The sequence below is a fragment of the Mugil cephalus genome, chromosome 10 (assembly GCF_022458985.1).
Source record: "Mugil cephalus isolate CIBA_MC_2020 chromosome 10, CIBA_Mcephalus_1.1, whole genome shotgun sequence".
Classification (NCBI taxonomy): Eukaryota; Metazoa; Chordata; class Actinopteri; order Mugiliformes; family Mugilidae; genus Mugil; species Mugil cephalus.
The window spans coordinates 7924801-7948985 of record NC_061779.1 but is presented as its reverse complement, the minus strand read 5'-3'; the positions used below and the strand labels follow the sequence as shown (position 1 = coordinate 7948985).

At 41.0% G+C, this 24185-nt stretch overlaps 2 protein-coding genes across 2 annotated transcripts in view; one reads left to right on the top strand and one right to left on the bottom strand.

Moving 5' to 3' along the window:
- The window catches only part of zcchc14 (zinc finger, CCHC domain containing 14), a 31260-nt gene extending 19797 nt beyond the window's left edge, over nt 1-11463 (top strand). The window contains exons 6-14 of the mRNA XM_047597480.1: nt 324-391; nt 1874-2052; nt 4178-4214; nt 4701-5196; nt 5297-5394; nt 7162-7256; nt 7603-7755; nt 8018-9289; nt 9651-11463. Coding sequence (XP_047453436.1) covers nt 324-391; nt 1874-2052; nt 4178-4214; nt 4701-5196; nt 5297-5394; nt 7162-7256; nt 7603-7755; nt 8018-9289; nt 9651-9706 — 2454 coding nt within the window. The 3' untranslated portion in view covers nt 9707-11463. The remainder of the gene's footprint in view (nt 1-323; nt 392-1873; nt 2053-4177; nt 4215-4700; nt 5197-5296; nt 5395-7161; nt 7257-7602; nt 7756-8017; nt 9290-9650) is intronic.
- A 1938-nt stretch (nt 11464-13401) lies between these two features.
- map1lc3b (microtubule-associated protein 1 light chain 3 beta) lies at nt 13402-22717 on the bottom strand. Its single transcript, XM_047596486.1, has 4 exons — nt 22436-22717; nt 19546-19601; nt 15722-15828; nt 13402-15104 (listed from the first exon to the last, which is right to left on the bottom strand). Exons 1-4 carry the CDS (start codon nt 22473-22475, stop codon nt 14927-14929), a joined length of 381 nt encoding a protein of 126 aa, XP_047452442.1. The 5' UTR covers nt 22476-22717; the 3' UTR covers nt 13402-14926.
- Nucleotides 22718-24185: the final 1468 nt, after the last annotated feature.

Here is a 24185-nt window from a genome sequence, read left to right as displayed (position 1 = left end):
AAACAAAACTACACACAACCACATCAGTAAAGGAAAATCATGAACTCAAACTAAACATTATTATAGTTAGTCAAATACAAGTTAATGTTTTCTAAGTGTAAAGGGCCTATAAATGTGTGAATTAATTATTTAATAAATCCCTCTTTTCTCTCCTTTCTGATTAAATTGTGTAAGGCTCATATTTGTCCTTAATTTCTTGAAATGCTAAAGCAAACACAAGTCACATTTTCCTGTGATGTAAAGTTCAGTATCATCGCCGTAGAGTTGTAACGACACAGTGTGCTTTGTTTTTACTCTAACATTGTTGAATGTTTCTCCTTCAGCTGTCACAGGCGTTTCCTGATGAAGGAGTCGAGAAGTTCTTCCCTCAGTCTGTAGATCTGGACGCAAGGTTTGTCCATTGATACGTATTTTCATAGAGTTTCTGTTCCTGGTGAGAGGACGATGAGATGGATTAACTATGACAGGAGTATTCGAATTAAAAATCTAACTTTTGAATCACATAAAAATATATTAAAATATATAGAGATGTGCTTTTTTGTTATATGACAATTAGTCCTCAGCTTCCATTTCATATCTTAGATTCGGTTAGTTTGTTAGTGCTGATGCTGCTAATCAATCACATGACTGACACCATGATTTTAAGTGTACATGTGTAGGACATATTTGTGAATTACATTTCCACCTTTAGTCATCAAGTGTTTATCCTTCCACATGCTCCTCTGTCCCGGAAAAGGTCTTATCAAGGTTTTATACTCTGTTTCTGCGAGGATGTGAAGTTGTGTCAAACATGGTTATGTCACCATCCACCTCCTTATCTGCTTAGTGCCCATCCTTTGGTGCATGGTTCTCAAAATCAATCGCTAATGATTTTAAATCCTGAGCTATGGCTTGTTTAAAAAAGAACTGGCATCAATAACACCAGCCATATGCTAAGTCGGTGGATATCAACTGTTAGCTGAATTAGCTAACGTTATCGGAGTATCACTGCAGACCCAGGTTGTCGATACAAAATGATTCCACCCCTTTAATCGATATCCTGCCTTAGACTGAGGTTAGCAGGGGACACTTAATTGGCATGTACAGACACTGAAATCCAAAATAACATAAAAAAATAATGGCAGAAATGAATGGAAATATATATATATATATACACATGCAAATGTATCAAATAAAAGATGATTTATTAAAAAATAGAATAAGATTAAAGACATTCATTCATTCATTCTTTTTCTGTAACTGCTTGCTTGTCCCCTGGAGGGTTTTTATTAATTTTATTATTTATTAGCTTTTCTTTCCTTCTTTTTTATTATTCATTCATTCATTAATATATTTTTCCTTTTAGTCCTCCTTATTATGAGGCTTAAGAAGTATTTTAATTCAGGGCAGAGAAGCAGTTCGTCCTGATGTTACATTGTCCTTTAAAGGTGCCTTGTTGAACTAAAATTGTGTTTACAACCAGTGTTTCTGGCCAAATAATTTATTTTAGCCTCAACTGCTTACGTCTGTACGTAATTGGCTTGAAGTACTTGGCACTCAAATCCAGAATACCTTTAATCCTTCAGCATTCCTGATGTTAATGTTTCCAAACATATGCATCAAATTGCAGCTGCCCGAAACACCACTTTGCTAGTTTACTAGCTTGTTAGCTGCAGACAAACTGCTACAATAACCTACTATTATTATTCTTTTACTTTTTACTCACAGTGCCCTGAAGCTACTGAGTAAATCTTCATCTACTAGACCAAACAATGTCCTCTCGCTCACTTTTCTGATCGTTAAAATGTTGATTTGTGTTCCTCCTTCATGTTTGTCTGAGCATCTTATTCTTCAGTTTTTAAATCCAGCTCTCGGTCTCTCTGCCTTCACCCAGGTGTCTGACAGCGCTGCCCTGCCATGTCCTCCAACACCACAGCGTCCAGCTGTTCTTCACCTCCACCAGGCCTCTCTCATCCAACTGTCCCTCCTCTCCCCCCTCCTCCGTACCACCGCTACCATCCTCCCTTCCACGCACTCCTGTAGCACCAACCTGCACACTCACCTCCAGCTCGAGTAAGTCCTTATTAGGTTGTGTGGTGAGTGACACGTTTTTAAACGTGGACGAAAAGAAGAAAGCAGAAATCTTAAAGCAGGAAGTCTGTAAAAGCTGTAGGTCGGTAAGAGGGCGCGGGAGAGATCTATTCTCAGACGCAGAGAAAGAAAGTGCCAAGAAGGGACGAGGGAAGTCGGGACGAGTGAAATGCTTTCATGTCTGAACTCTGCTGGTGGGTTTGATAGAGAGGGAAAAAAAAAACACAGAGGTAACAGAAAGGACAAGGCTGCAAGTCTGAGTCCTGGTTGGTTGCAGGGAAGAGGTGAGACTGCAGGCAGGATTCTGAGGTGTTGGTGGGAGCGGACACGGTTTATTTTAGTCCGGTGTGGGAATTTGGCGTGGCATGTTTGTGTTGGGAAGCCTAGAGTGCGCTGACCTCATGTGTGTGTGTGTGTGTGTGCACGCGTGTTCTCAATCTATGAGTATGACTTCATCCCGGAGAGTATTTATAGCTACCAGAGCAATGTGTTTCTATGTGTGCTTCTACTTTTTTTTTCATGCATTTATACTTCACTGAGTTTGCTATAGAGCCACGGGAGAACGAGGCTTATACCTAAGGCTAATATTAATATCCACAATAACAGTCCTTAAAACATTACCATCAATATCTGTCTGTAATTTCACTTATTCCGGGCCAACAGAGTGGTGTTTTGAAGCTCAGTGTGTTGTCTCTGATAATGTCTGATTCCACATAACTCAAGGCTAATTTAATCATGAGAGGCGTAGCACGAGTGGAACTGAGGCTAAAGACAGCTAGCAACATGTTAGGACACCCACCTGTCAATCAAAGCAGCCACGCCCTTTATTACGCATAACTTCAAGCTTCGGTGTAATTGTATAAAAATTCTCCCTCATACCAGGCTGTAAACATGTTTATTTCAGCAGTAATGTCAAACATTATAATTGACATCTGTGGGGATTGACTTTTGTTCGTAACACATCTGCTTGTACTTCCATTGACGAAAGTTGTTGTTAAAGAAGTATCAGCACAGTTACCTGAGGCTTTTAGTTCTGCGTTCTAGCTAAATAGCTACCTGGTGAATACGGTAAAAGGATTCAGTGACGAGCTACTGCGTATGCTAGCGTCTATATTCAGTGTCAGTGAGAAGAGGAACATGACTTTTTCTTTGGTTGCTGTTTTTGTGCAACAAAGGTCAAAAAACCCACAGCAGACAATGTTAATCTGCAGTGAGCAATATTTTCCCTTTTACAAATCTTAGTAGAGTGTTTTGTTTAATTTCAGTGAAATGGGTAACTGGACTTGTTGGGTTTTCTTGAAGACATTTATCCACACATCTAATTAGCTTAATCACTTTTAATTCAGAGGTGGTGAGTTGGGGTTTAAATAGGAACATTTGTGGGTGTCATCCTGTCTAGGAGTCTGTTTTGATTCTGTTTTCGTTCCTCAATGAATGGTAGTCTAATGAACCATTATTGTCCAGAGACTCCAGTCTCGAGGTGTAGACAAGGGTGAAACTTTTTGTGGACTGATGTTCAGACTGTGCTATAAATATGTGGCAGATCCTTTTGCAGTTTTGCCACAGACGTTCCTATTAAAACCCACAACTCTCCATCATCATTAGCCTTTTTGAACTGTGGAAGCTTCTCGGATAAAATGTCTTCAATAAACTGTTGAAAAGTTGCACTTGGACACACCACTAAGGCTACAGCTAATGCACCTATATCACACCCACATTATTAGTTACCCGAGCTTAGAAATTCATTAATGATTATTTTCATGAGGTGATAAATAAACAAGCAAGATAAAAATCACCCAGTATAGCTAAATATGTAGTGAACATGTCTGTGAACAGATGATCCTAATTAAACCCCAACTCCCCCAACAGTTTTATAGAACTGAAGTTACTTCAACTCAAATCAAATCAAATCAAATCATACTTTATTTATATAGCACCTTTCATGCAAAACAGAAAACGCAACACAAAGTGCTTCACCAATAAAAACATAAACATGAACCTGCTTTGCAGAGCAACATTCTGCATTATTATTCTGTAGCATTTTGAAACTTTTAGGTCATGAAGATGAGTGATGATGTTTTGTTTTGTTTTCCACTTCGTCACACAGATCCTGGCTGTGTGGTGCAGCACAAAGGAACCAACAGGTGAGGTTACTACTCCTCCCCCAAGTTTTATTAATTAGGTGCAAGAATCACAACGTTATTTAATTCTCAGCTGATATCTGCTTCTTGCACCTTTGCAATATTTCATGAAATGTTTTAATTACATCTCACGTAGACTGCTGTAACTTCCTATAGTCCTGTTATCAGTCAGAAACACCCCTACTGTTCCTGAACGCTGCAGAAACTTGTCATTAAGTTAAAGAATCAGCACAATGCTGATTTAAGCATCTGGTTCTCTGAAAGTTTTTGGATTGATCACCAGCTTATGGTTGGTTACTCATCATTCCTGGGGCCTGAATGAAGCCACAGATCCTCCTGCTGAGCTCCGTAGTAATTCCCCGTCATCATTCCTGTTTTCTCTTTGAAAAAGAAGTTTCAAAATGAATTAATGTGTTTTTAAGTTTTTACTCTGCTTTGTTTAGATGAAGTTATTATTGTGATTTCATGGTTTTCGTCCCTTTCTGTCAGGGCGGTGTACCGAGTGGCCAGCGTCCAGCCCGTCGTCAGCACCCACAGCTCCGTCTTGACTCGCTCCACTCCTCACCTCTCCTCCCTCCCTCCCCCTCTCCCTCCTTCCATTCCTCCTCCGCAGCACTCCCCTCAGCTCTCCACCCTCCCTCCCCCAATCCCAGGCATGGCCATGCGGGGTCCCGCGGCCATCGGAGGAGACACCCCCACCCAGCCTCATCCCCAGCACAATCAGCCGCTCTCGTACTCTCAGCTCCATCAGCACCACCTTCATCCGCAAGCCGGCGGCCTCCCCAGTACGCAGCCTCAGTCCCTGCACCTGTCCCACTCCCAGCCAGCGTCCCACTCACACTCCCAGTCCCGTTCCCAGTCTCACCCTCAGCCACCGTCCCAGTCTCAGGCCAGCGCGCCGGAGCAGAACGGCATCCTGGACTGGCTCCGCAGGCTTCGGCTCCACAAGTACTACCCGGTCTTCAAGCAGCTCACCATGGAGGAAGTGAGTGCAGCTTCACATTCTGTTTCCCATGAGCCTCTCAGTTTTGCTTTTTCACATTTTTCTAAAGGCCTCTGACCCTGTCTCCTTACACGATGTCCAGTTTTTAGCGCTGACAGAGGAGGACCTGAACAAGTACGACCTGACGCAAGGGGCGAAGAAGAAGCTCAAGACCCAACTAGAGCTACAGAAGTCAGCAGAGTAAGCCGCAGATAACACTAATTTCATTTCTCTAACTTTATTTACTCACTGTGGGCCTTGAAAAGACCCTTGACGACAGGTTGAAAAAGCAGCGTTCTGCCACTGCCAGAGCATCTGGAGAACATCAGGAGAGCAGATTTTCAACAGACGGCAGAAAATTACTTTCAGAGCTTACGGACCTGTCTCTGTACGCTCTCTGATCTTGACTGGCAGATAAGTTGCACCCTGAATTTCTATCCTGCTTCCACACTATATTCTGGTATTGCACTTCAGAGAGAGAGGATGCAAGGCTGAAATTCCAGGGTTCCTCATCTTCAGGAAGTTCTCGAATTCCTATAAAATGAAAACATCCTCTCTGGAAAAAATTTTCATATAAGCGGCTTTAAAATCAGCCGATGCTTCACCCTATTAACAATTGACAGAGGGACAGGTCGGCTGTGGATGTCTACGGTATGTAATCTGCATTAATGGCCCCCGCAGTGTCAATGGTTAACCAGCAGAATGTGGGTCGCAGAGATAAGGTGTACTTAAACAGGAGAAACTCGTGTAAAAACACAAAAACGTGGACGCGAAGGAAAAATGCGTCTACACACTCCGGATCTCTTAATCACTCACACACACACCTGGATTCCTCACAGGTGACTGCTCTTGTTATCTCTCGGTTGCGTTTCCATTCCCAGGATCAACAGGTTTCCATTAGGCAGGTGATAATAACATGTGTTTAAACAAGACTTAGAAAGTGGAAAGTTCCTGCAGAGGTTTTCCGAAGCAACATGTGTGTTTGTAGATAAGCAGCTGGGACCTGGAGGAGCGTCTTCAGTGGACAGTGTCTCCCCCTGGTGGACATTAAGGATACTCGTTGCTTCAGCTACGGCCAAATTGTTTTTTATTATTGTTTTTTTTTTTTTTTTATTGGGGTAAAGGACCTAAAAACATCAGCATTAACCATGTGCATCTAGTGCAAACATACAGAAAATACGCACTCTATGAAAACCTTTATTTTCAGTCAGTGCAAGAAAATCAAGACAAATTGAAAAGATAACTCATCATGCCTCGTTTCCTTCAGTGTTTATTTAATTTGGCCCTTTTGTATAATTTATAACTTGCCATATTTCTTGGAACATATTAAGATAGTCTTGCTGGTTCAGTCTAAATTCTTATCTTTTGGGAAGTTGTTGCAAAACTCCTTCCATGGAAGAAAAATTTGTTCCATGAAACAGAAGTCAAGTCAACTTTATTATCAACTGACATGTGCAACCCAATACAGGACTGAAATGATCTTCCTCAAAGGTCTACGTTGCAGAAACTAAACAAAATGTGCAAACGTTGAGAATATGTAACATGTAAAAAAATATATCCTGTATATACAAAGTAGACTAACATGACATAGTGCATGAAAATATACAATATATAATACACATAAAGTGGCTGATGCAACCCTGAGTTGAATAGTGTAAACACACTGATGCAAAGATCTGATTTATATTCATATTAAAAGGAATAATGACACTGAGACATACAGGACAAAATAAAACACGACATGCATCAGGCATACTGTTAGCCTAACAGCATGATTGTCTCAGTCATTTTTTTGACTTACTGTTACAATATCGATAAAACTACCAATGTGCTTATTAAAAATTGTGTTTTTTCTTGTTTTCTGAACAATGTTCAAGTATGACTTAGGCAATTATGCTTTTACGTGTTAAATTAATTAAATGTTTTACAGATGGTGGGTGTCTGACCTGTGTTTTTGTGTGTCCCCAGCAGGGAGATGAAGATGGAGAAGCGGCCCTGCAGCGGCATTGCCAGGGTGACACCTTCCAGTCACATGGGACCAGCTCACCCCACCTCCACTGCAGGTAACAAAACGTCTGTGTTGTCTTTGTCTGACTGCTATTTAGATATAAAAAGTTAATATACAAGGCTATAGATATATATACTATATATGGGAATATACACTGATTGGCCACAACATTAATCACCTTTTGGCAACACATGCTCTGTTGGGAAACCTTTGAACCTGGCATTTATTCAAGTGAACGCTACTTAGAAATGTACCACCCACCTAGACTAGAACTAGACACGAGTATCTGTGGGATGATCCACAGAGCCCCCTCCTCTCAACACGTAGAATTGGGTCCCAAAGGGCCCTAACAACATCCTGTTCCCAGACACCACAGGACAAATGAATACAATGTTTTGCAGGAGAGCTGCGGGTGGAAGTGGACGCCGTGCCGCACCATCACCCGGTGTCCACAGACAGCAGCTCGTCCTCGGGCTACTCCAGCTCTCCCTGCTCCCCTCGGACGCCTCACTGCTGTGACGCCACTTTCGACAGAACCAGGGACATTCACAGGCGTAGGTTTTCTCACGGGTTGACTCAAGTATTACAGGCCAAACTTAACGGCACTAGAAATACTGTATTTTATTTTATCTTATTTTATATTTTAGCTTAAGGGTAAAGATTAAATCATGAATAGAGGAGAGTTGGTTTTATATTGATATCTAGAACTACGTTAATGTCACAGTAAAGTTTGTACTGACTCTCTATCACGTTTTGATCTCAAGTTCTAATTACAAAGGTAGTAAATCACTTCTTTTTTGCGTCTTTTTGTTTCAGGTGTGTCGGCTCCGGATGCAGCAGCAGGAGGAGGAGGAGGAGGAGGAGGCGTTAGTGGAGGAGGAGGAGATAAGGACCGGCCCTGCCTCTTCCTCCTGAACTCCAGCTGCCCCACAGTCTCCAGTCGCCCCACAGCCCAGGTCCTGCCCGTCCAAACCGATCCAGCTCCTCCTCCTCCTCCTCACCCTCCCTCCTCCCACCTCCCCTTCGCCCTCCCCCAGTCTCCCTACCACCCGCAGGCCAGTTACCCGCAGACTCTCCTCTCCCCCGTCTCGAACCCAGCACGCATCCTCACCTCCCCGCGTAAACCCCGCCCCCCTCCGCTGTGCACCGAGGACCGGACTAAGCCGCTGGGCCTGGGTCTCCCTGCGGCCGGGGCGGGCTTCGGCTCGGGGCTCGGTGTCGGGGTGAGGCTGGAGAATCTGTTGCCCGCTCTCAACATGGACGGCTCCTCCGGGCTCCAGGACTCGGTGGTTTGTCGAGGCCTGGCAGGAGGTGCTGTGGGTCTGATGGTGGAAACCAGTTCTGCCCTGACCTCCACCTCCAACAGCCTCCACCACGTCTCCCACCCGCCTCTCCACTTCCACCTCTCGTCCTCCCCCTCTGGATACTTCTCCCCCACTCCCACCTCCTCTACCTCGTCTTCCTTCTCTTCTTTGTCCTCTTCCTCGTCTTCCTGCACCTCCTCAAAGTCCGGCTCCCAGTCCAGTGGCGGAGGTGGCTACGTTTCCATGGCGACGCCGAGCTCCGTTCCCGTGGCCGCCGTTCCGGGGAACACCTACTACCCTGCCCAGCCCACCTCCAGCCCCTCCCCCTCCCCACCCTCCGCCTCTTCGTTGGATCAGAGTTCAGGACACGGCGCTTCCGTGTGTGTTTGCAGCTCCTGCGGTTGCCGGGGGAACTGCGGCGCCTACGGGGCGTTGCCTGGATACGCAGCAGCCGGCTACCTGCAGCCCTTCTCGGCTGGGCCCTCCCTCTTCACCCTGGGGCCTGTGCTCCACCTCAGCCCCCTGATAGCCTCGTCCAGCGCCGCCGGCTCCGGAGCGGCGCCGTTCTCCTACCCGATGATGGTGCCGCCGCCGCTCTACCGCCACAGCCCCGTGTCGCACGACCAGCAGCAGCAGCAGAGCTTTAGCTTCTACCAGCCGCATGGCACGCTGGGAAATGGAGGCCAGAAACGGGCGGCGGGGAACCTGTCGTGTTATAACTGCGGTGCCAACGGACACAGAGCAGAGGACTGCAAACAGCCGTCCATGGACTCGGCGCAGCAGGGTGAGCCTGGAGTCCAGAGCCGCCACATTTTAAAATCAACTACAAAGTCAACAATTATAAAAGAAGGATTCAATTTGAAAATATGGCTACTTTCTTATATTTCATTTGGCTCACTAATAATTAATCTCCTGCAGTTTTCAGACACCTCTAGTTTAGATACACTACCAGCCAAAAGTTTTATTTTATGTTATTTTTTTAACTAAAACCAAGCCCATTAAGACATTATTATTATGTATTATTATCATGTTACCTTTGACAGCCCTAGTTTGTTATTTAATATTAGACCTTCTGTTGCTCTGCAGATTCAGACATTTCCAACGCTTCAGTGTAACAACTGTTTTCCACTTCGTTTCCTCCTCAGGGACATTTCGGCTGAAGTACACTCCTCGCTCCGACAGCAAGGACTCAGGGGACTAACCCGTGGAAGCAGCAGTGGATTTTAGCGGTCATGCTCCTGACACAAGTGGTACCTCATGTTCCAGCTGACGGCAGCTGGCGGCAGCTCCCGAAAAAAAAAAAAAGCCCACGAGGAGACGGCAAGCAGACTTCTGAGGGCCCGCGAGAGTCTCTTCAAAGGCTGATGATTTGAAAGCTCAGGCACCTTGTGTCCTTCTAATTCTTTTTACAGCCGGGATGAGAGGATGATAGAGATTAAGACTCACCTCTGGAGAGCTGGACTTTTGTACAAACTCAACAGGAACACTATAGACAATCACTCAGATTACCTTCAGTGTTGCACGAGTCTCAAAAGCAGCTTCTCGTCTTGGAGATGTTCTAAAAACCAAAGGCAAAGCACTCCAGCGTCCACATGAAGAGGAACCTGGACAAGTGTCACAGCAAATTAAACACCCACTGTGACAGACTGGAGGCTTTAGAGTAGTCTTGATTTCTTTGTTGTTAAATGTTTCATTCAACAACTAACACTTCTCTTCTGTGTGTTGTGTGATCAGGTCTTGGCTCATTGCTCTTCTAGGATGACTGTCGCTCAAAGAGTCCACTTTAGTCGACACATTTGACCCCAAAAAAAACTCAAAACATTGGAAAACCCCTCGATACCCGTGACAACCTTTTTTTTGCAAGGAGCTTCAATCATACACCTGTTTCCTTCTCTCTTTTATACATATATATAGAGATTAAAAAAATAAGGCTCCATTCTTCAGCTACTAGTCTAATTAATATACATCCAGTGCCTTATTTTATACCCAGTCTGAGTGATCTGCGTCCTTCCTACCTCTGAGCCAACCTGAGAGCAAAGTGCCTTCTGTGCCAAATAGTGTTCCTCCAAACCAGGACAGAACAGTCAGGTCAGGTTGAAATATTTTTCAAAAAGTTAAATCGTAAAGCAAGTGTCAGTTTTCTCTTCATTCAGTTTCACTGGTATTTATTTTCATATTTTTTAGTGGCTGAACCAAACACTACTTGGAGCTGCCTCTGTGCATTTTTTTTTTGTTTGTTTTTATTGTGTGTGTGTGTGTGTGTGTGTGATTGTGTGTGTGTCTACAATCTTTATTCAAAAGTAAATGGAGAATTGTAGGAACAGGAAGTGTTTCAAAGTGCGTGTTCGAGTCTCAGAGTGTGTTGAGTTGCTGGGCAGGACCCGGAGAACTGACGAGACACGAGGACAGCTGGTCCTTCAGATGAAACTGTATCTGTCCCCCTGGAGGGAACGGCACAGGGTCGTGAGATGTTTATTTAAAACGGTAAATACCGAGTATGTGTAACAACTTCTGTCTGTTGTTTGAAATATGTCACATTGTACTTTTTTTTTTATTGTTGTTTCGGGTTTCGTGTGTGGGACTGAAATTCAAGCAGCCGGTATTCAGTTACTGAGATGAATATGAATTTAGAAGTCAACACATAAAACGCTTTTCTGTAGTTACATAAAAGAAGAAAATTTCCTGAAACTTTATTTCATTATTTTTATAGCTCGCGCCAAAGAAGAGCGTCTTTGGACGTTGTTTGGACACTTTTTGTAGGTTTTACTTCTAAGCTCACACTCGTGCTTCAGCCTGCATGTTGCTTTGTCTCTGGTTAAAATCGCTTTTGAAATATTTTTGTGCAGGTGTTTGAACACAGTTTATAATCACTTTTATATTTGCCTGTGTTTTGTCTAAAATTTGATGGAAAGTTAAAAAAAAAAAAAACTATTAAAATATTTTTGGATTCTTCTTTTCCACATGCTTTGTTTACTGACTGCAAGTGTACAACCATTTTAAGCTAAGTATACTTTTGAAAATTAATTTATTCAAAATTAAGACCTTCGTTGTCCTAAACAATGGACGTGTAATGGAACTGAGTGTGCAGAGTTGTGTCAGGTGGGGCCCCAATAGAGGACTCCTCCATCTCCTAATGAAGAATTAGCACCGGACTTAAACAAAACAAAACAGAAATATATGTTTTTATTATTATTTTTTTTCAGGGTCTTTAACATATGATAATGCATTCATTTATCAACAGTTATTTTTTAGCTTCTCTGGAATGAGTTATTTCAGTACTGACGGGTCTATACATAGAGGTTTTGAATCTGGACTTATATGTGGTATATAGTAAAAGGTTTTATAACGTCATACGACATTAATATAAGTTACCAGTGGGGGGAAAAAATTAAAATGAACACTGCTGTTTGAATAAAACACCTAGTGATATTCGATCCGATACTGAGTAAAATTCAGGCTGGTATCGGCGATAAAAAAAATCGTCTGGTAAAAAAAAGTAGTGTGTTTCAAATCACAGTTTCATAAAGAATACCACACATCAGAGTAATTTATTTATTTATTTTAAACTCGGAAGTATATTAAGGTAGTAGTCTCGTTTACTATAGCTGAGCTAATAGAACAAAAGAAAAAAAACAACAGAGGACAAAGTCATACAAAATATGTGGAAATGGTGTTTCAAACATTAAATAAAGGAATAAGTAAAATATTATTTGTATACTCTACTACTTTATTATCATTGTGGTCTCCTCTTCTGTCCTCCTCATAAAAACCTCGTATTCTGTGTTGCGGTTTAACCTCAGGTGACTGAAGTATCGACATTTCAGTGTCGATTCGCACATCACTAATAATAGCGTATTTCTTCAAAATTATACAGTAAAATGACTTGAAATATTGTATAGTAATAGTCAGATTGAAAAGAATCAAGACAATATTTGAGCAAACCTGTGAAGGAAACCGTCTACTTTATATTTTTCTCTACATTAGTTAGCATTAGCAACCGAAAGCGGAAGTGAGTTAGCAAAGACGTTTAAAGCAATTTAGTTAAATATGTTGAGTTCGGAGTTATTTAAATATAGTTTATATGGGCAGAGTCGCTATATTTCCAACTGATACTAAAAGCGTATATACACTGCAGACAAATTAAATGAATACGGTAAGAAATCCGTGGCTAACAAACAATGCTAATGCTAATGCTTTTCACTCGGAATTAAATGACAGAGGCCGCATTGTGATATCGGGATCGGAGCATCTAAACATCGGCAAGCACATGTGTTGCTTTTCCATGCCATTAATAAAAGATCAATAAAAGAAACGGTTTGATGATGTCAAGAAATTGTGTTGGCCGTCAGATTCCCTAAATCTCAAACCATTTGAACTCCTGTGTCCAATCCTTGGAGGATTTTTTTATTTCCGAGATGTTTTGGCATCAAAAGACTACACAAACTTTAATCATCCACAAGGGAGATTACTTTGTCGCACATAAAAGTAAACACTCTACACAAGAAAGATAAAATAAAATATTAGGCCAGTGGTCATAATGCTGTATATTGTGTAATAAAATGTCTCGGTGCAATAGAATCGTGTAATTTGGGTATAATTTGGAATATAAATGTGTTTTCCTATTCCTAAATTACCACTGAATACTTAAAATACAGTAACAGGTCTGCTGTAGAGTCCTGCTTCAAGTATTCAGTTTAGTCTATTTATCTGCCACTTGGGGTCAGTCTAATCTTCATTGAGTCACTTGTGTAAATGGTTTGAGGTGATTCACTCTAACAACCAAAGCCTTCAGAATAACAATTTGTTCTGCAGGTTATATGTGAATTGGTATTAGCAACACAACACAGCATTTTATTGCAAATGCCTTAGTAACAATAAAAACACAGGAACCCCGTATTGTTTTCTCCTTTTATTGTTTACAAAATACCAACATAAATACATAAAGGAGGCTGTGAGATATTGCTGTATGTGGACGTGTGTGAAACGGAGGAGCAGGCAGGAAAGACAACACTGAAACAAATGCTCCACCCCTCTGTAACAAACACACAGTGGCTTTCACTAGTCAGGAAAGAAGAAAAGAAAAAAAAGAGTCACCTTTACATACTGCAGACAGCGTAGGGCCAAGATGTGTTGTACAAAGTAATAAACACGTTAAATAAAAAGCAAAGTAAAATACTGCAATACAAAGCAGCTTGGTTAAGATGCCGAGGAGGAGGAGGAGAAGAAGCACGACAGCACAGAAAGAGTAAACAACCATCTATAGATGAGATATTCTAGAGTGCAGCCCCTGAAAAACCCACTGGGCAGGTGTAATTCCCCACAGTGACACAGCAGTTGTTTCAGTGAAGGGAAACTGAACAAGAGCGGCAGCTCTGGGAAATCAGCCCTGTAGGCCAGAGGGAAACGACGGACAGTCAGACATGACGCTCGTCAACCTGCCCGTGTTTTCAGCTTTTCCTTTTTTATTATTATTATTTTTTGCCTTTTTGATCACTTGCGAGGACACGGCAGCCCCCTCCTCTCGTCAGCAGTTAAAGAGTTATCCTCCTTTCACACATGCAGTCAGACAATGCTCCTTGTAGTGTGTCCAAAATCAACTTGGTTACACTCTCATAGGAACCCCCCTTTTTATAGTTACTATTATCTGTACACCGAGGCATTCTCTCTTTTCTTTTCTTTCTTCTTTTTTTTTTTTTTTGCAAACTACAATCATCTCTTTCAATAGCAAAAGCAGTTTTCTAACATCTTTATATTTTACAGTGAAGATGCTTTAGGCTACAAGGCAGGGAGGGATTTAAAAACACCAAAGAAGGACCATAGAGGGAATGTGATGAGACACACTGGTTAACGATCTTCTATATGTAATTTTAAAATTTCTCTGGCAAAAGAAATCCCTAAGCTTTACCCTTTTTTTAATTGCAATAAAACCCTCTTTTAAAAACAGAACCTCTCTAGTGCCCACGTCTCCAGAAACCTTAATACTAAGGCTGGCTTTGTTCGTAGTCTAATGTATATATATATATATCTAGATAGAACAGTGGTGGAGCCTCGCCACCCTTATGTAACATCACTACCTGAAAAGTGTATATATACACACTACAACGCAAGTACAGCCCAGGAGACCACAACAATGAAAACTGTCGTCAACATGTACATGACAGGAGACACACACTAAACTGGACTCTATTGGCCTGAGTCGTGGAACACAAACAGTCTATCTGAACCAATCAGAGCTGAGAATAGTTGAAATGCTGTGTTTAGATTTAGCTGTTTGTGTTTTAGGTCTTACAGTCGAGACTAAAAGTGTTGCGGCAAGAAACACGGAGGGGTAGGCAAAAAAACAAACAAAAAAAAACAACCCAAAAACAAATGTCCAATGGCCGGGCCAGACGGTAGAAGGAGGCGTCGAAGGGAAGGCTGTTCACTGGGCGGCCGCGGGCGAGCCGAAGGTCTCCTGGGAGGCGTACACCATGTAGAGGAAGCCATCTTGGTCCCGCTCCCGCTCGTACACCTCAGAGATGGCGGCCGACACCGACACCATGCTGTGGCCGTTGACGAGCAGGAAGAAGGCCTGGTTGGAGTTCAGCTGGAGGCGCCTCCTGGTGGGGGGAGGAAAGACACGCAGAGTGAGTGGAGGCGACGGGAAAACGTGACACACAAAAAGCTAAAGAGGAGACGATGTGGGGAAGAGAGGTGAGGGTAAACGATTGGAGAGGAAGATGGAAAATGAAAGGGAAGACAAGGCAATGCAGGGACAAGTAAGGAGGAGAGGAAAAACATTAATATAGAGAGGAGGGGTGGGAATGAGAAGCTGGAAAGGAAGAAGACAAATGAGAAGAAACCTGAAAAGGAGGAGGGAAAGGAATTTAAAACAAGAGATCAGATTCAGAGATGAAGATGAATGAATGGATTAGAAGAGGAAAATAAAAATGAAAGGATTAAATAAACAGTAGAGAATATGTTGAAGATGGAGACGGTAAAAGGATTAACAGGAAAAATGGAGGGAGAAGAGACAGAAGAAATGAAAAGGAAGGAATAAAAGAAGTAAAGGAAATATATACAGTAAGTAGTGAAAATGAAATAAGAAAAATAAGAGGCACGGAACGAAATAAAAAGAGGAGACTGAGGAAAAATCTGAAAGAAGAGTCGAGGAAGTAAAATGAAAGTGAGGGAAGGAGGGAGGGGAGGAAGTTAAATTGCAGCTATGGAGGGGTACCTGATAATCTTGATGAGTTCACTCATGTTGACGTGGTCTGGCACCAGGAACTTGGTCTTGTCCAGGATGGGCAGCTGTTTCTCTCCCTTATATCTCTCAATGATCACCTGCAGGAGACAAACACATCGTCTTCAATAACCGATTCCTTCTCTCTTATTTTTCCAGCTGCTCCATCTCCCCAAATGCTTCATTTCCTGTGGAGTTTTTGGCCTCGACGCGTTTGCGGCCGAGACTCGTCCGAGCCCAGGGTCCGGATTCAGTCTCATGTATCAGATGCTGTGGTTAAAAAAAGAACTCGTCCCTCCACCTCTCAGGCTTTTTGTTTATCCACGTTCATTAGAGCAAGACTGAATGTCTTTACTCACGAACAAGGGAGTCTTTTTTATTTACACATTTAAATAAAACTGTGTTAATATGTAACTGAAGATAAACACGAATGCTCTGACCAACTCACTGCACATCAGATAAGTCTGAGTGCACTGTGGTGGAATACAGCTGAACAGTTAAGTGAATCGATTGCTTGACATTAAAATGGATTCCCTTCTTTAACGAAGGCAGTGAGCCACACCCTAATCCTCTGAAGAGGAAGTTTACGCCGTCAGTAACGGACAATCAACAATCCAGAGCATTTTCAGTGTTTACATGGCCCCAAAATATCAGAAAGAATTAAACATTTTTGATTAAGTGTTTATGCTGTGATAGCTAGACAAGGTCCTTACTTCCTGCTGCTGTTAGTCTCCACAATGAACATAATATGTGCTATATCATTACTCCTCAAGGTTCGACACTCACTATTCACTACTTACTGTCTGTACTGTGGACAACTCGGTGCAATGTAACACTTTTTGTATATATGGTAATACTTGTATATTCTATTGTATTTTACCATATTATTTGTCTTTTATACAGTCCACTCTTTCTGCCCCTGTGTAAACCCTGCACCTGCTGTTGCAAACTGCAACTTCCTCATTGTGGGACGAATAAAGGCTTTCTAGTTTTAATTCAGTTTTTGCTCTAAAATGTGCTGAAGAACCCGGTTCATGTTTGTTTCTTAATAAATAAAAGAATTCAAACACCTTTTTTTAATATTTTTGGACTCAAACTCAAAATTTACATCAAAAATATCTTCAAATTTTAAGACTTCATAAAGTCCTGATGAGACTTTTTAAGGTTCTTAATTTCCCCAAAATTGAATGATCAACTTTTAATACTTTTCAGGACCCTGCAGACACCCTGCACAATGATTCTGGCGTCATTCATATTTTCAAACACTAGTTGGTTTGCAGCCACCGTGTTTCCACCGTGAAACTACTCTACATCACCTGATGTTTACCCGACATGGGGAAAAAAATGGTTGTAAAGAATGGATTTAACCAGAGAGAAACCATCAGATAAACTGTTTACATGGTTATTAGGACCTAATATTTCACTACTGAACAGATTATTTACCCTACCTCTCTCAATCTGACAGAAAATGTCTTTCTGATCAGATCAGTCACTTATGACTGAGGCGATCACTTGAAGCATTTTCTTTTTTTTTTTTTACATCCACTTCATGTTGTGATACAGACGCATTGTTTTGTTATTTTTAGCTATTTTTTTGGTTCATTTGTTACTGAACTATCCGCATCGCTTTTCATGTGTACAAGCCTGAGAAGACTGTCTGAAAATATGCATCATTATTCTTTCTTTTCTTTCTGCGGCGGCTGCTCCCGAGGGGGCCTCTCTCTGCAGTGTAACACTAATCCACTAATGCTGACTGCTTCAGAGGATCCTCAGGACTCTGCTTCGCTTGGCTCAGCTGCTTGTGTTAAAGCATGCACACAAGACAGAATTAAAGAACGTCCTAACTATTGCCGCTCAAGATCATTTAGATGGCATCAGAAGACAATAATAAATCAGCCTCTGTGACATAAAAGCAGTGGAAAACACAACATTTCCGTATGTATGAAGGACATTTTTGATATATCAGTAAACAGCAGATTAATTGATTAGACTCTAATCAGATTGGAGGTGAGTTCTCATCACAACTTTTCATTATTTTTCTAACATCAGAATCAATATAACTTTATTCGTCCCAGAAGGGAAATTAATTTAATAATAAGCTGAAGAATTAATTAAAACGACTGCCTGCTCGTAGTTACACTGACAATCTGTTTTCATGGCACCTGTCAGTGGATGGGACAGCAAGGCAGCAAGGGAACAGTTTGTCCTCAAAGAGCCCGTTCAGACAGGTGTGAACACCCCCAGGATGGTGTGAGATCACGTTTTAGAGATCCAACCTCAGATCACATTTGGAGATGTTCTTGGTCGCGTGTATTCGCATTTCTTTGGTTGTGTGAACGCAATGAGTCTTAAGTCACATCAAAGACTGCCTATACTCAATAGGGGCCTATACTCCTGCATTAGTGAGTTTTACCTCATTGATTCAGGAAAAAAAATGGACAAATTCATTAGTAATGAGAGTAAAATATTCTCTCCCTGTAGATGTTAACTAACAACATAATAAGTACAAATGAAAGTATTTAATATGAGGACATGATATGATTCTGTGTTAATTATTAATGCGGCCACACTGATGTATAAGGATGTTGTTAAGTTGCATAATTCCTCATTTCCAAGTGCCGTTATCTTTACTACCAGAGATGGTGGTGCGTATGGGAACTTCCAGGGCTGGAGTAATAATCTGAGTCCTAACTAATGTCAGGGTGGAGATTGATAAATAAAACAACTGAAAAGTATAAAGCTATAAGATAAAGTCTCGGTTCTGGAGCAGTGGTAGAGATCCATTAGAGACATCAGCTGTTAAAATATTCTACTGCACTACAGATAATGTTTGGGTTTATGTGCATACAAAGCACGAAACTGAGATCGGATCTGGAGACGTGTTCAGTCTGAACACACTTACATAAAGCTGATCACTTGTGATTGGGTTGCCCAGATCTTAAAGCAAGTCCTACAACGGACCGTGGAGCAATACATTAAGGTTTTCTTTTACAACTTGTGGTGGGCAAGATAGCTAATCTTATCAGGGGGGACGCATTATAATAGGCTGCAAGAAATTCCCCTTTGTCATTGACCCAGATTCCCAGAAGAATATTATTGCACTGACTTCACCAGAACTGTCCAGTTTATTAGTTGATAGTGTACAATGTCTGTTTTTCCTTTGTGACTTTTAATTTGATACCAAATTGCCGATGTCACCTCCTTTCAGTATGAAAAGCTGGTGGAAAAACTCAACTAAGACGATCTGAAAGCTATAATCAGTCAGTCACACAGTCATCTGCTCCTCCACCCCCCTCCCGTTCAGATGGAGTTACATTACAGTGACACAGCATATCTGCCCCTAGTCTCAACATTTATAATGACACAGCAGCTTATAACCCTGGGGGAGTACACAGGAAGCACAGACTGGGCTGCTTTTAAGACAAGCCCTTACATGGGGCAGCAGATGGGAAGGCTGTGGTGATACTCTATCTCTAAATGATACAACGAGCAGGTGAAACACAAGGTGTGCATTTGTTTAATGGCGGTTGCTAGGCGACAGCAGCCAGCTAAATTATCAACAGCCACACCTATTACTCACAAGACCTTGTGGGGGGAAAAAAATTGAGGTTTACTAGACGGCTGCACGACTAATTTAAAAATAAAAAGCTCCACTTTCATTTTGAAAGTGTCTGACACTCGGTACAGAGTTATGAGCAGGAAGCGTGTGGTAACATTTGCTGCTGCAGGAAGTTCGTCTTCCTGGGTGCACACCGTGTTCTCGCACGTTCATTCGGACATTAAATTTCAGTTTCAAGCTTTTTTTTGCTTGTACTCACGGGGATCTTGTTGGGGTGCTGCTCTCGGATCAGTCTGACATCTTCTACTCGCTGTTCTGTGGGGGCAGAAAAAAAAAGGCAGATGTGAACCGGAGTCAGCTGATGAAACACAAACAGCATCTCCTGTTTGATTTACATAGCGTGTCGAAATCCTCCATCTCTGCCAAATTGATGTATTTGTTTATCAAATGAGGAGACTATGAGTTTCTATCCCAAGGACCAAAAGGTCTGCGTGGTGCGATGTATTACATAATGTGGACAAATCTTAACACTTACACAGTTTTTAACCAGATCTACTGTGAAATTACTGATGTATCAAGCAGAACAGAAACATTTCCACGGTGATTAGATGACAGAAATGAAGATCCACTCGATGTTTCACTACTTCTATTTACTTCAAAAAGACAAACAAAACTGTGACTTAGCAGCTAACGTAGCACATACAAACAAACATGTGCAAAGCTAAATGAAAGTCACTAATTTACTGGAACATTTAAACTAAACTTAAACGGGTAAATTACCATTTTAAATGTATCTGTTAATGTCATATTATTATCAGGGTGCAAGGCAGACAAGAGTGTAACAGACAGGCTGCCTGAAATACAGTACATGCATAAGAATACATGAATCGGAAATAATTTATCATCAAAACTCATGTACTTCCATTTTAAATACATGTCTGTAAAGATTCACCCAGGTCATAGTACATCCAGAAAAACTAAGGCATCCCTGCAATAACAGGTGAGTACTAAGTCATTAACATGCTGATCATGTAAGTTTCAAGCGGAACAGATGGTCCTAATAAAACCCCAACTCTAAGCTACTTGGACTTCATTATTATTATTATTTACTTAGATTGAAGGTGTTTCTAGAACTCCTAACACAATGTCAACTACTACTACTACTGCTGTGTTGTCCCTACACTGAGGAAATGCTCAAGATCAGGTCAGTGACAAACTCCTGATGGGATGAATCACCTGCTCTTCCATGACCTGGAGCAATGTGGGCTTAAATACACATTGACAGATAACACTTTGGGCTTGCTGCACTTTGAATGAACAGACGCACGGTCTGTTTCTCACATTTCTGCCAACAAACTTAAACTGAAAAAGGAAAAAACACCTCAAATTTTAGATATTGAATCACAAACCTTAATCGGAGGGGAATAACAATAAAAAGGCAGAGGTTGTTTACTAGGCTGTGTCAGCTGTCAGCTGAGGCTTTGAGTTACTGCCGTTCAGTCTTGTGGCCTGCCGCTAAAAAAATGTTTGTTCAGAAGACAAACTGTTTGCCCAGGGGTAAGGACGCCTAATTGAATCAACTGATTACACTGCTGCAAACTGTATTTTCCTGACGGTGCAATGTTCAATGAGGAACAGGGAAGCTCTGTGTGTGTCAGTGTCAGTCTCTCATGACCAGAACACAAAGTAGTCACAGAAGTCACAAACAGACTCTGAGTCATCAGGTTTCAATCAAATATAGACATTTAAAAAATGGGAACTAGTTGACCTCAAAGTCAGCCATAGGGAATTCACTCACTGATGTATGACGATATCTGGAAATTTCCTCTATTCCAGATAATCATGTATACACAAGCTAGTAGCACGGAGATAAAACACAAGCTCTGTTTTCTATATCATCTAATGAGATCATCATGACTACCAGCTGGTGAACACCATCAACCTGTAAACACAAACTGTTTGTTTCTAAACTGACAATATGTTGTGTTCCAGTCAAAAGCATCAATGTGTATCCAAAGCTTCAACTTTAAACATCGTACAACACATGTGACCTGATGTTTCTCTGGACAGGGTCATCTTCACGTGCTCCTATTGTGTAAATCTGGGCCAGTAACGTGATGTAAACTGTACGTTTTTTAACTCTTCGTCATACTGGAAAATACATTTCCCAGGGTCGCAGGCAGCATGTTCAAATCGTTGTATTCTGTCACTGAGACACTACACAGTGGTTCACATAACTCCAGGAATAAACAACACACCAAATCTCATGTACACAACCTAGAAACTTCTACTTCCATGCATGTTTTAGTTAAATAGCAATTGAATTAGAGGAACTACGATCATACAAATTTCGATACTGGCACACTGAAAAGATTTAGTCTTTAATTTTCGTCTTCAGCATTTTCAAATCATGTGAAAATAGTCTGGTGTCATTTGTAAACAGCACATATACATTACGCAATGCCTGAAGAGTTAAACTTTTATCACCCTATTGGACAGGATATGAGTCTCGCTGAATATATGCAGAATTAAGTTAGTGTGTCTTATCCTATTATGAGACGATAAAGCATTACAGGCCTCGTTTTTACCTCTGTGGTCTGCATTGGAAAGCATAAGTGAAACTATCATCTGCATCAGGCGTTGTGGCCTACACGTTAGACAAAGGTTTACGCCACATGTTCAGGATAACCATGTTTCCCATTTCCTTTTAAATTCATTTCTGTCCTCCACAAACTGTCCCATCCCCCAATCCTGCAGCTCTCTCCTTGTCTCTGAGCTGCATTTCGACACCACTTTGTTTTTCTCCCACTGCTCTGATACAAGTAAACACTGAAGAGAGGAAGAGGGAGAGAGAGGCCTCCAGCAAATAGCCTTATCCCCACTCTACTTCACTTTATCCTATCTAAACATGCTTGTAAAAGAGACACATTTATGTCCTCCGGGTAAGTTTTAATGAGCAAATCTGTGTTTGAGAAAATGAACGCTTAACACTCTCCCCTGGGATGATAACAAACTGCTACCTGACTCGTCCACATTAATGCTATGATTTGCTTTTTTCAGAGAAAGATCCGGATCGCAGTGAAAGGCTTATTAAATGACACAAAATGTAGAAAAACGAGGTGCGAGGTGCTGAAAACAAGCGGACCTACCGAACGTCCTTCTTTGTTTGAAGGTTTTTTCTGAAGGCATATTGCGTCAAAGTCAGCCAGGCAAGTAGATGAAAACAGAGGTAGCGACTGTGTCCAAAATATAAAAACTAAAAACGGTTTATAAAACTGTCCGTGGCTGCGGGGCTTACGCTTTTTAAAAAAAATTATATATATATATATATGTACACAAAATATATACACACTAAGCGAGGAGTATGAGTTTAGAGACGGTTTGATGTCGTCGTTTCCTTCTTCTGTGTTTTTATCAGGACGAGCTCGAGCGAGCAAAACAAACCGGTCAGCTGACCAGTGACGTTACGCACCGCCCTCTCAACGGCTGGTTTTCAGTGGCCGCAAATTTAGCATGTAATGAAATTAATAACACTAGTTTTTATTTTAATAAACGGGTAAAATGATTGGACACGTACTTATTCATCTGTTTGTTTTTTTGTCTCAGGGACATTTCAAACTCATTAAACATGAGAAAGAGTTTGAATATGTCCGAGCCTTGCTAAACAGCTAATTTCAGCGTTTGACAAGATTTTTTGTTTTCCATTAAAACAACAATAAAACACCATGACAACGTAAGGACACCTAATTATTTCCTTATCTATTTGTTTATTTTATTTCAGGGACAAATGAAATTCATTTAACATGATTGTAAATGTGTAAATAGTGTCAGCTAAATTGCTAATCTTCAGCTGTTGTCCTTTGACCAGATGTTAAATTAACCATTAACACAAAAATAAAACACACAAAAAAGTTTAAACACCAGTTATTTGTTTATTTGTTTGTCTTTTTTATCTTCAGAGACAAGTCAAACTCATTCAACATGATTGTAAATGTACCAGTGTTAGCTCAACTGCTAATCTTCAACTTGTACCTTGACAAGGTGTTACACATTAAAACAGCAATAATAAAACACCAGTAAAAAGCGTGGTCACCTACTTCTTTGTTTATGTTCTATTTTTATGTTTCATGACTGTAAATAAGTCAGTGTTAGTGAATAAAGCTCAAACATATTGAACATGCCTGTAAGTTTCAACTGTTGCACCTTCAAATTTGGACAGCCATTAGTTTATTTATCTGTTTATTTTATTTTCAGGGACAATTCAACCTCATTCAGCATGATGCTAAATGTGCGAATGTTACCTAAACGACTAATTTCCTTGACTAGACATTAAATTACCTATTGAAACAACAACAAATTATGAAGAGCGAAGAATGCAGCATGTAAACAAAAACATGTACAATGTGGCTAATAAGAATAAGAATTTAAGGCTAATATTATCTCAATTACTTGACGTTATCATCTGGTACTAAAGTCACGTTAACTGGGGAAATTAAAAAATAAATATGTTTATTATTATAATGTTTTCAGGGTGCAAAACAGATAAGACGGTCTGTGTGTAACGTCATAGACTACCAAAATTACCAAAACAGGTGCAATGATTCCAAAATAATACAAAACTACCAATGGCAGATGTAAAACCTTTACAAAGAAACACACAAAGATTGTTTGCAGGGTGTGAGACTGACAGGAAGATCTATTTGTTAGACTTTAACAGTTGTTCTTGTAGAAACGCTTGGGAAGTTTTTTTAGCTTCTAAACTTACTGGAGCCTACCAAGACAATAATAATACACATTACATTTTATGTATGTTTATGTATGTACAACACAAATTAAAAATAATACGTCAAAAAAAAAAAAGCTATATAATTTTAAGTCTAAATTACAGAGAAGTTTAGA

Coding starts and splice junctions, on each gene's coding strand:
- map1lc3b (XM_047596486.1), bottom strand. CDS start 22,475: ATGCCTTCAGAAAAAACCTTCAAACAAAGAAGGACGTTCG. Junction 15,829..19,545: donor AGCACCCCAACAAGATCCCC/GTGAGTACAAGC, acceptor TGTCTCCTGCAG/GTGATCATTGAGAGATATAA. Junction 15,105..15,721: donor GAACTCATCAAGATTATCAG/GTACCCCTCCAT, acceptor TCCCCCCACCAG/GAGGCGCCTCCAGCTGAACT.